Source organism: Belonocnema kinseyi, chromosome 1 (assembly GCF_010883055.1).
Source record: "Belonocnema kinseyi isolate 2016_QV_RU_SX_M_011 chromosome 1, B_treatae_v1, whole genome shotgun sequence".
Taxonomy (NCBI): domain Eukaryota; kingdom Metazoa; phylum Arthropoda; class Insecta; order Hymenoptera; family Cynipidae; genus Belonocnema; species Belonocnema kinseyi.
Genome location: NC_046657.1, coordinates 9,118,023 through 9,130,083, shown reverse-complemented (window position 1 = coordinate 9,130,083; position 12,061 = coordinate 9,118,023). Strand labels below are relative to the sequence as shown.

The 12,061-nt window shown below is 38.2% G+C and overlaps 1 protein-coding gene across 1 annotated transcript in view; it reads left to right on the top strand.

Moving 5' to 3' along the window:
* Positions 1-12,061, top strand: part of LOC117176690 — an 89,817-nt gene that overhangs the window by 31,850 nt on the left and 45,906 nt on the right. The window contains exon 5 of the mRNA XM_033366945.1: positions 11,810-12,039. Within this exon, the coding sequence (XP_033222836.1) occupies positions 11,810-12,039 (230 nt within the window). The remainder of the gene's footprint in view (positions 1-11,809; positions 12,040-12,061) is intronic.

The following is a 12,061-nucleotide window of genomic DNA, read 5'->3' as shown; positions in this document are numbered from 1 at the left end:
TTTTATTTATTAAAATTTTTTTGTTGGGGTTTGTGGAGGCCCCCCAAATGTGGGGGCCCCGGGCCGCGGCCCCATCGGCCCCTTATATAAATCCGGCCCTGAGTATACATATGATTTTTCTACTGTACTTTGTCACCTGGCTTAAAATGTTTCTCTTTTAGGGGTTTTGCTTGTACTTCTTCTAGTTTTATTTTCTTTTTCTTTGGGCGTCTTCTAATTTATTTGCATTTAATAATTTCTATCGTCCCAATTTTTCATAATATCGTTTTTCTTCTGCCTCACATATTTCTCTTGCCTTTCGACCAAAATGCAATTCGTAAGACATGTAACCAATTTGTTTAAAGTTTATGCTTATAAATAATTAATTTTGCCAGATCAGGAATAGATAGAGAAGAATCGTAAGAAATAATAAGGAGTTCAAGTTTTATTGAAGTATAGAAAACTTGGCAGACTAAGACCATTTTTAAGAGCCACACAGACCTCTCACTCGTTTATATAGATATTTTTGTATGATGTAATATTTAATGTCTTTATTGAGTTAATCACTTTACTGATCCGTAAAGATCGGACAGCGATCTGTCACGATTCACTGCTGCTCGCACACTGTTTCTCTCAAGCGACAAGGCTATTATCACACACTCAAATTGAGAAATCACGTGACTTCAAACATTCATTTAAATAATAAGGAAACCGAAAATAGCTTTGATATTGGCAATGTCGATAAATTGAATCATTTTCAATCGCAAAAAATCTCATAAAGGCGAAACATTACAACTTTAAACGTACCGCCCGCCGCGTAAGTGGTAATTGCACGATGAAAAGAATAAACAATTAGTGCTTATTCGAGTATTTATCAACAACGCAAATGCCACCCGCCGTAAAGAAGCAGTATAAATGTAACTAAAATTCAGTATTCTTAGCCGCCCACGATAAGCCACTTAGTTTACAGAATAATTTCTTCTAAATCTAATTCATAATAGCTGTTCAGATTTCACTCATTTCTTTCGGTCTGACTGGGAACAGAAAAATCTGAGTAATCGGACGTTCGTATTCCGAACTGGCAGTTTTGACGCAAACTGAACGTACTAAATCGTCGTTTCCCCGTGTAGCATTCAATTATACGACCTAACAACCATCTAGAAGGCGGTAACAAATCAATTTTCACAAGAACGATATCACCGATCACAAGATTGAGCTCTTTGTTGAACCATTTGTAGCGTCTTTGTAAAGACTGTACATACTTAACAGCCCATCTTCTGCAGTAAATCTCTGAAATTTGTTGTACTAACTGCCATCGATTTAAACGATCTTCCGAAGTAAATTCCACTGAGGATTCTGGAATGCTGGTCAAAGGGGCTCCAATCAGAAAATGTCCAGGTACAAGAGTCTTCAGAATTTATTTGAAAGAGGGGCAATAGGACGGGAATTGCGACAGGCTTCTATACGAGTAAGAAGAATATAAAACTCTTCGTATGTAAGAGTATGTGCACCTACAATTCTTTATAGATGATGTTTAAAACTCTTAACTCCAGCCTGCCATAAACGCCCAAAATGAGGAGCGGAAGGAGGTATGAAATGCGAAGATGCTTGGAATAGTCAAAATCGAGCTAAACATCACGTGAACATCACGTCCGTGATGCTTAGCTTGATTTTGATTATTCCAAGCGATGTAATTGATAGGAAAGATCCAAAACATAATCCTAACTCAATATTCTCCATATTGTGACTTGTACGCTTTTACTTTTCACCTCCTCCATTTTCACTGTACAAGTTTACAGGTCTTCCTCGCCTTGAAGAAAATCGCTGTAAGGCGGCCAGGAAAGCGGCAGATGAATAATCAGAAACGAGTTCTAAATGTACAGCTCGTGTACAACAAGAAACGAAAAGCGCAACTTAAGTTTTGTAGCTCTTTCGGCCGTGACCGGGAGCAAAGCGAACATTAAATGGGCCTGCATAGTCCACACCAGAATGTGCGAATAGACGACGTGGGTTACTCTAAATTCAGGTAAGTCCTCCATAAGTTTTTGCGACGGAGCGGCTCTCTCACGTGTGCACTCCAGGAAACCTTTGATCAGTTATTTAACCAAAGAACGATCTCCCAAAATTCAGTAACGCTGTCTGAGCGTATGTAAAGTTAATTGCTAAACACCGTGTAGAGATCGAAGGCGAGCATGCGTGGCTGTAAGCTCACTTATGTGGTGACGAGGCAAAATGATAGGATGCTTCTCATAGTCTTCCGTCTAACCTTAAGAGATAGTTGGAATCCAAAAATGGATTCAAACTTTTTAATATCAAGTTTTTTGCAAACACCCTATCTTCTTCCCTCAACGCTTTTATCTTATTCGAAAAGGAATTTGCCTGGACAAATGTAATGAAAAATATAACATCTTGTTAGATTGCAATCGCGTTCAGAGAAATGTTTGAAAATTTAGGAGAATTTAAGCATCAAGTTAAATGAACTTTTGATCGCACTCAAAACATAATGAATCTTTATGGTCCGCTTTTCTAAATTTGATTGCGAGGGGGCTGCATGGCGATATTCAGGCCATTTTAAGGAATGCAAAGTTAACCAAGGTGGGCTTTGCAACCATAAGGAATGCCTTAGAAATTTTTCGAGCGTGAGTCCCCGAGTAGCGCAGTCGGCCGGATTATCTTTAGTAGAAATGTATCGCCATTTCGCGCGAAGTACCAGCTCATGAATTATGGAAACTCTATTGGCTAAAAACACAGGCCAATTAGAAGGACGTTTTCCTAGACAAGCCAAAACTGTTAACAAATCAGTGTGACAGTAAACAGGTATTTTATCCAATGACATAGTTTCCATGACAAACCGAAGTGTCTTAGTTAGCAACGCAGCTCCACACAACTCCAAACGAGGAATTTATACATATTTAACAGGAGCTACTTTAGATTTAGGGATTAGTGGGCAAACATGAGCCTCCTTTAAGTCTTCACTAAGGATTCTAATGGAAACGGAAGCTGAATAAGCTCTTGACGAAGCGCCAGAAAAGCCATGAAAGTGCAATAATACTAAAGCTTAGATGTGGACTTTAGGATAGTTCTTTTCTGTAGGAATTAAATTCCGCTAACTTTCTTGAAGAAACAATATTAACTCCACTAACCCCTTATACTACTGCTTTAACCTTTTTGTAGACTGAACAGCTGTAGCGAATAAGGTTGAGCGCAATAAATTTGGTTGATCATTTAGAAAATGAAACGAAAATTTATCATCTGCTTCTTTAAGCAAAACATGATTCACCCCCACCCAGGGTGGAATTGCCGGGATCATTTGATTGTGACGCGAGAGAACCTGAAACTGCCATTTGAGAATTAACCGATGCAAAGTTAGTAGGTGGTAAGGTGGGATTTGAATTATAATCATCGGAATGCAACAGGGAATTATGTATCCTGCCGCACTTGTAACATTTAAATTTACTAAGGAATTATGAGGTCGATGTCCAGGCGTGAGAATGAATATGTCTCTCCTATTCCTTGAGAGTACTAATATCAAACTTTTTAACCATTATAAAAAGAAGTAAATCACTCCAATGTTCTGTTAAGCGTTTAAGATTTTTGAGAGCCGTCAATGACTCATTTGTTTGATCGCGTAAGTTCTTCAAGTCTTCTAGAATGTTATTCGACACATTAGGAAGATTGATAAAGGTTTGTAAATGAGTTCAGATTAAAGCTCTCTTGTTGTCAAATCTGGTCTTTAGCGACTCCCATGTGAAGATAAAATTAGCATCACTTATTGAAACATATCTTAAAAAACGTTCAGCTTCGCCTCTTAAGGGCAATTTCAAATAGTGCAATCTTGTTACATTTGACAAGGAATCGTTTTGAATTATTAAAGCATGAAATTAATCGTGGAAATTCTCTTAATCCTTGTAGTCTCCTGAAAACTCCGGTAGAATGATTTGAAGAAGTTTAACAGGCAAGGAATCATGACGAATAATTTAAAACTGATTTAAACTTACATTAGCCTGAGTCTCAGGAGTAAGCATGACCAATTGATTATACAAAAAATCTCGCGCATTGAGATAAGCATCTTCAATAGCGAGATATTTAGACTTTGTGAAATATTCCAATTTGTCACACTCAGCGGACGTAGTTCCAGCTTTAATTTACAGATGCAGAGTTTCACAACTTCTCCAGCATTAGTCAAGAAATTCTATCCATGATTTGACAGTAGCCGCTGTTAGATTAGCCTTTCCAATTTTCTTAAAATTGGTTTCAGTGCGTAGAATTGTCTGAGAAATCTCTGATAACTCAGAAAATAATGCCTCCATTTTAACAAAAGGAGACATTTAACTAACTAACTAAAGAACTGATTCACTGTAGTTTTAAAGTGCTCTGACAAGGCGAGCTAATTTGAGTGTGTAAGAGCCTAATTATTAAAAAAATGTCAATAAATAATCACTGAAATACTACGGTCTGATTTATTATTTTGAAGGTCTGATTTATTATTATGAAGGATGACAGCGTGAAAGAGTACAGTACAGACTATTTGGAGAAGGACGATTGCCTTACAGTACGTGTGAAGATATTTTCACCAGCTTATATCCTTACTATGAGACCTCAAGCCTTCATATTTTCCACCTAGTTCCTGTGCTTTCACTTAATAGAATTTCTCACATTGGACGATTTGTTTAAAGTTTATGCTCATAAATAATTAAGTTTGCCAGATCAGGAATAGACAGAGAAGAATCGCAAGAAATAATAAGGAGTTCAAGTTTTATTTTAAGTATAGAAAACTTGGCAGACTAAGACCATTTTTAAGAACCACACAGATTACTCCTTCGTTCATATAAACATTTTTGTAAGATGTAATATTTAATGTCTTTTTTGAGTTAATCACTTTACTGATCCGAAAAGATCCAACAGCGATCTGTCGCGATTCACTGCTACTCGCACAATGTTTTTCTCAGACGACAAGGCTATCATCATGATAACTCCTCCCCGATGAAATTATTTATTCAGGGTAATCCTCTTCTACCCTATCTTTATCACCCAGTAATCAGAAAAGGAGTATTCCTCGTTACGTTTGGTGGCCCTGAAAAGGACCGGTGGGTGTTAATTAATGCACTCTCTCACGGTTCTCATCGTGACCGGGGGTTTCCTTGGTAGTCAAATAGATGTATCCCTGGCGACGTAATAGCCAGGTATCTAGGTCCCTCATGCTTTTCGAGACCTCTCGTTGGCTATGTGAAGGTGGGAGTAACGCCCTCTTACCCTTGCTCTGAATGAATAACTGCCAGGCGTTCTTCTGTTCATTCATCCCTCTTCCACGTGAACCCCCAATTGTATGTGGATGCTTCTAGCTGAAAAATTCTTTGGTGGTAGCGGTGATCTACCTCGCATAGGACGTTCGGGTAAATTACTTCTTTTGGTGTAATATTGGTCTGGTTGTAGAAATTCTCATTTGGGTGAGTTTCGTCTGCTGTTAATAGTTTAGTTCCACAAGCAGCCATCCAAACCCAGTGTCGGAAGTGATCCCGCTGATGCCGGTAATGTCGTTGTCGGTCGTATTCCCTAATTATTTCTAGTTCTTCTAGACTCCTCCGAGTTGCCAGTTTAGCCGCGTCCTTGCTTGGCACGTAACCTCCGTCGTAATCCCAACACCTGTTCGATCTTTTTGCCTCCAGGCGGTAAAGGGGCATAGCGACCGGGGGGTGTGCCTGGCCCTTCATGTACCCGGTGGACAGCTGGTGGAGTGGTCTCGCTACGTTGGTTGATGCGTAATGATGTCGTGGGTCGAGGAAGTTCCTGCTCGTCTCTCTAGTTAGAACTGGTCAACTCCGATTGACCAGCTGGATTGAAGACTGCCAACTCCTGTTGACAGTCGGGTCTGGAACTCCTCGTCGACTCCTGCCGACGATTTGGTTCTGGTCGTCCCCAGAACTTCCGCTCGCGCTGCCTCTTCCAGAAATTAAGTCCCATTCAAAGATGTCCCCAAGAACTGCTCGCTAAAACGACCTGCAAGCTCTCTTTGAAAGGCACGGAATGTTCCGTCTAAACGTGGTAATCACCCACCGGACAGTGTTTGTTGGACGACCCGCAAGGCGGTTACCAATCCGCTGAAGATGAATGTTATGTTTTTTATTATAAAGGCGAAGCCTTCCTTGTTAGAAATTTGTTCTTAAAAGAACAGATGTGTTTAAATTGCAGAGGGTATGCCAAGAAACAACCAATTCTGATGGTAATTGCTTCTGTATTGAATATTCGCCCTAGGCCGGTCGCATGATATTGAGAGATGCTGCTGCGAGCTAGTCGAGAGGTGCGAGTGCGCGCAAGTCCTCCCACTCTACTGACCGAACGATCTCTCCCACCCTGCGCGGAAGTCGAGGAACGGGGCGCCGTCGTTCAGCCGTTTTGCAAGCACGCGATCAGTTTCTTGAGTTGCGCAGATTGGTCGGAAATTTCGCATCGCGTGCAAGTATATATATATATATATATATATATATATATATATATATAACCCATAACAATATACACAACAACGTAATATATATCTAATGAAATATACATACCCATAAACGCACCTACGTACATTCATACGTACACATTCAGTCACACATGCATAAACATATCCGGCAAACCAACTAATAAAAATAACAATGGTAAAAAAAATATAAGATGTATTAATAGCCAATTGGTCATGTAACCTCTAATATATTATATGCGTATTCGCTGCACTCGATACACACCCCAATTATACAAGCATATAAACTTACACACATTTATCCGTAATAATAACTAAACTATAGCACGGACGAGGTACGTGTGAAGTGACTATATTGCTATTATACAAAAATAATATGAAAGTCGGAGAACGAAAAACAAAGCTCGTCGAGGTGAGTGTTTGGAATTCCGATCTGTTAAAATTATCGCGAAAGTTCTGAATTCCGAGCTCTCCCGTTTTATACATCGGTAATGTATATCAGTCAAACACTCAAACTGAAAAAACACGTAACTTCAAAATTCGATTAAATAATAAGGAAACCGAAAATAGCTTTGAAATTGGCAATGTCGATAAATTGAATCATTTTCAATCGCAGAAAATCTCATAAAAGCGAAACATTACAACTTTAAACACAATTATTCGATTGAAAGTCATGTTATAAGTTATAGTTGCTTTGTCTAGAGTTTCATCTAAATCCTCTACATCATGTGTATGCATTGAGATGTACTCTACAATTTTATTTTGAGATATTTCATTTTTCCCATTACTCTGCGGATGATAGCTAGTTGTAAAAATGTGGTTAATTTTTAAATCCTTCGTTAATTGTTTAAATTTTCTGAAGGAATTTCGGTTCCATTATCTGCTAATATTTCTTTAGGTTTTCCATTTGGTTTTAACTATTCGTTCCATACGGCCTGTATTATATTTTTTGTTGCTTTGGTCCTAATAGGCTCTAATAAGATATACATTGGCAGATAATCTTGAATTAAGACAATGTATTCGTTTCACTAACTAGTAGCTGTAAAGGAGCCCAGATCGATGCTTATCTTATCGTTAGGAGCTTTTGGTATGTCAGGTTCAGTGTATGAGGTGTCCATATTGTCCCATTTGCTTTTTTGACAAATAAACCAATTTTCTATGGATTATTCTATGTCTTTAGTGATATTTGTCAAATTATTGATATTTTTAATTCGTCATACAGTAATGTATTTTCCATAATGACCACCTAATATTACTTCATAAGCTTCTCTCATAATTTGGCTTCAGTTTGTGTTCTCAGTCATTTTTGTTAAATATATCGTTTGGATTTCCTTGTCCCACGATTTGACTAAAAGTCTTTTGATTTCTTTTTCTTGTAATTCTTCATAATAGTTGGCAAACTTCAAAAATTCAACTATGCCCCATTTCATAATCGAAATATCTGCTCTGAATGATTCGTTTATGTTATGTAGACCACAGCTGCCTATATCTATTAACACTGCGTTATGAGGATGTTTTTCAGTAAGTTAAAGTTTCAAGTTCTTGAGCATACTAAAATTTACATTAGGGCCATCCATTAACACTTGTCTGATTTGATATAAATGCTCTTGTCCAACTCCTTTTATTAAGTCATCTTTCAAATCTATAGCATTTGCACGAGTAAGGAACACTGAAGAAAGACATCTCGTTTCACATTCTTCCACCAACTTGTTCCAAAATTTGACTATTAAATCCATCTGCTGTGTTTTCATATATTTCTTTAAACTTTCATCGAAGCCAACAACGATATGCTCGCATCCTTTCAAAGTTTCTCTCAACTTATCTCGAAAGTAAGGAGCTAAGCCATATACGATCGTGTACCCTGCTTTATCTTTTGACAAATGCATTCTACCAGCGTTTTGTCTATAAGTGAACATCATAGAAAAACACTCTACAGACTCAGCAGTATCACGATAACTAAAATGCCTCATTACTGATTTTAAACACCATATCACTGCAGCTCTGACATTATCATTTTTGCTTACAAAATTTTGTATGGGTTTAGACTTTGCTTGTGAGACAAGTTTACCCAGTTCAACTTTATTAGTAAAATTATCTGAAAGATTATCCTTTTGTTTCTCTGACACAGTCTCATTATCTGAAAATATATTTTAACTTAATTTATTTATTTTTTTTTATTTACAAATTCAAATAAACAAGCAAAACCTTCAATAAACTTACGTTTTTCAGTAGCAGGACCACACGTACCAGTACTTGGTAAATTAACGTTTTGAAAAACAAATGATTGTAATGGAGTAGTTTGCTTAAATAATTTTACTTTGTTTTGTGCTTCTTTGTATCAACATGACCAGTAAAGGCTGATCGACCTATTGCCTGTATGTTCAGGTCGCAGTCACACCACTTACAATAAGCCCAGTGTTTGACTTTTTTGCTCGACATTTCTACCTAGAAAGAGGAATGTAAATCGTGAAATAAAAAGCTTAAAAAATACTGGGATGTAATTTTGAGCTAAAAATCATTAAGTGTAGAATTTATCTTGCAATGGAAAATATATTTCATTTATTTTTGATTTTAGTCATAACCTTTAAAAAACGTTGAAATATTTCTTCAATGAAAGTGAAGATTTTTTACATCAACTTCTTTACACGACTAAGATGTTTCTATGGTCGGATGCTCAGCTAACGATTGCTATCATGCACGTTATAGGTCACCGTGCATTTTTTCAGTTATTAACAAAAATGTTAATAAAAAGTGACGAAAATCGATGCCGCGGGGCGACGCCGTTTCACTAAATTGTTTCTATAATTTTTTCAAGTGAATATTAAGACTTAAACTTTATAACTTACTCTTGAAACCTCAACTAATAATGTAGTTTAAAAATAATTTTTATTTTCGAAAATTCGTAACACACTTTTATCCTTCAGGGAGATTTGAGACACGTTTCCCTCTCCAATAGTCGCCGCTGTACCGGAACTTTGATATTTTCTTGAGGCGCGAAAAGTTTAAACAGTTTTATTTTTTATTATTATATTAAGCCCTCTGGAAAATAAAATTCTGATTTGAAGATAGCGCCAACTCATGCCAATCAAAACTTATAAAAGTTCAACTAGTACCGATACAGCGGCTCCAATCAGATTTTGAGTAACCCGTGTCTCAACTCTCCTTTTAGGATATCTAGATGAAACTAGAGACTCTAAGAAGTATCTAAAAAAAAGTTTCGCTTCGATCCATCAATAACTCCTTTATTGCGAGCGAGTAGAAGATAAAAAGTTTTTTTTTAATCATCAAACATCAAACATCTGAAAGACATCGATTTAAATAAACAAGATATAGTAATCCTTAATTAATAACGCAATAATGGTCGAATGTGATAAACCTGACGCCGCGATAAAACAAAGGATAAGACAAATAATTAAAAAATAGATTGTTTTTAAATTTGATTTAATTTCATCTATTTAATTTATAGATACATCTGTATCTATTTCATTTATATAATATCGATGGTCGAAAATGATTTTTGAAAAATTAATCTTTAAATTTGCTTCGATATTAATTGAAATCACACTTGAAAAGAAGTATACACTCGTGAGCGAAGTGGAGAGTGAAGTGGTCTGCTTAGGTGAACTGCGACTGAGCGAGTAAGAACCAAAGAACTCATTTACTGGTCGCGACTTTCAAGTGCCGCGGTAACGCCACGCAGGGTGTGTTTTGTTTTGACATGTGAGAGCCGTAGTCCTGCTCTTACACGGAATCACGTCGCGAATCCGTAGTGATGTATTTTCCCAGTTTTTTTTTAACATTTTGAGAATGATGTTTTCAGTTCGTCGACCATTTTTGCATACATCACGGAATCCCCGTTGGAAAAAAATCCCGCATATTTTCCGCTTTTTTTCGCTAAGGAAAAAACCCCGCTCTTTTCCCGCTTTTCCCGTCGGCTATACACACTGGTTTGGCTGTTTTCGAAAAAATCCTAATAAATATTCTATAATATCATATCAATCCTACAAATTGATTGATCTCATGAGGATTCTTAGGTCTTGGATAATTATTTACCTTATCAATTCTCTCTGGGTTGTTTTCCTCCTTTCTGTCGTAATAATATGACCTAAATACGAAAGTTCTGGTCTCAGAAATTTGAATTTATCTTAATTTAATTTTAATCCAACCTGCCTCAGTCTTTCAAATAGATAACGTGAATTTTCATTGTTGTTACGCCGAATAATATGTCTAGTTGTTTTTAAAAAATAGTCGAGTTACCATAATGGTACTCGACACACTTTATTATTCAGTTATACAAATTAGAATACAATTTAGTAGCCAAAGCAAGAGAGAACTGATGTGTGCTGGGCCAACGCACTACATTTATAGCCCAAAAATATGAGTGGGAGTGATCAAAGAAGGTCAACCGTTACAACCCCCCTTTTAGATTGCGTTTAGTCTCTAAACTTTAAAGTTTGACTTTTCTAGTTTTAATAATGTTCGTTTCTTTTGTATCTAGTAATGGTTGCATATTAAGGTTGTGAAGTGGTTGTACACTGGGACTGTAAGTTACAATATGAGTGGGGTTTTCTACTTTTGTTTTGACACAAAATAGACATAATTTTTTAGGGATAATGTTAGATATTGCTTTAAAGATTCCAATTTTGTACAATGTAAATATAGTTCCTAAAGCTAAGATTGTATATCCTAGGTATTGTAACCATTCCATACTATATTCTTTTAAGGTTTTTATACGGCTATGGGTTGCTATAGTTTGCAATGTATTTTCGGTATCGTCCAGACTTAGTCGAGCTTGTTTTAGCTCGCTGTTATCTATTTGTTTAGAGAGTTGAATTAATTTCTTTTCTAAATTTGTCTTCTACCCCGGTGTCTATTCCTAGGGGGGGGGGGGTAGACTTGTGGAGGAGGGGTAGGAGTACAGTGCGTGGGGGGGTGAAAAGGGGGAAAAGATTGAGGGAAGGAATGGGTGACGGGGTGGAGCGCTTAACAGCGGTGAGGAGCGGGCAGTGTGGTATCTGGCGTTAGGCCGCTCGGTACGACACGAATGGACCGGTGTTTAGCGACGCGGAACGGCACGTGGAGTGACTTCGGTTGAGTCGGGCAGTTGGCGCGCTGCAAGACAACGATCGAGGGCCTGCATGCCCCTGGGCGGGTTCGCCTGACTGGTAGGTGGCGGAAGGTGTACCCGTTTGATGTCACCCGACATCAATTTTCGCCACGCAGTCAACCCGTCCATAAAGGGGAAGGGGAACAATATTTGGTCGCCGAGTGCGGCTGTGGTTTTGTTATGTGTTGGGGGGGGGGGTGAGGGGAAGGATTGAGGGATGGTTCCCGCAATGGCGCTTCGGGGAAGGCTCGACTAAATAGGGGGAAAAGGTTTCGGGCGTCTCCAATGCCGCGAGGAAGAGGGTGTCCGACCCCGGGGTTCCTACAAGAATCGACCCTCGCAGTAGTGGCGGCCTCTGGTACGGTTGGCGATAGGGAACCGGCGTCGTCCGCGCTTGGTGTCTCGCGGGGTATCAGCCGGAACGTTATAAATTCCGCCGGCGGAGGTAGAGGCGTCGAAGGAGCTACGTCCAATGCTCTCGGTCGTGGAGGTGAGTCTAGACAATCGATGAT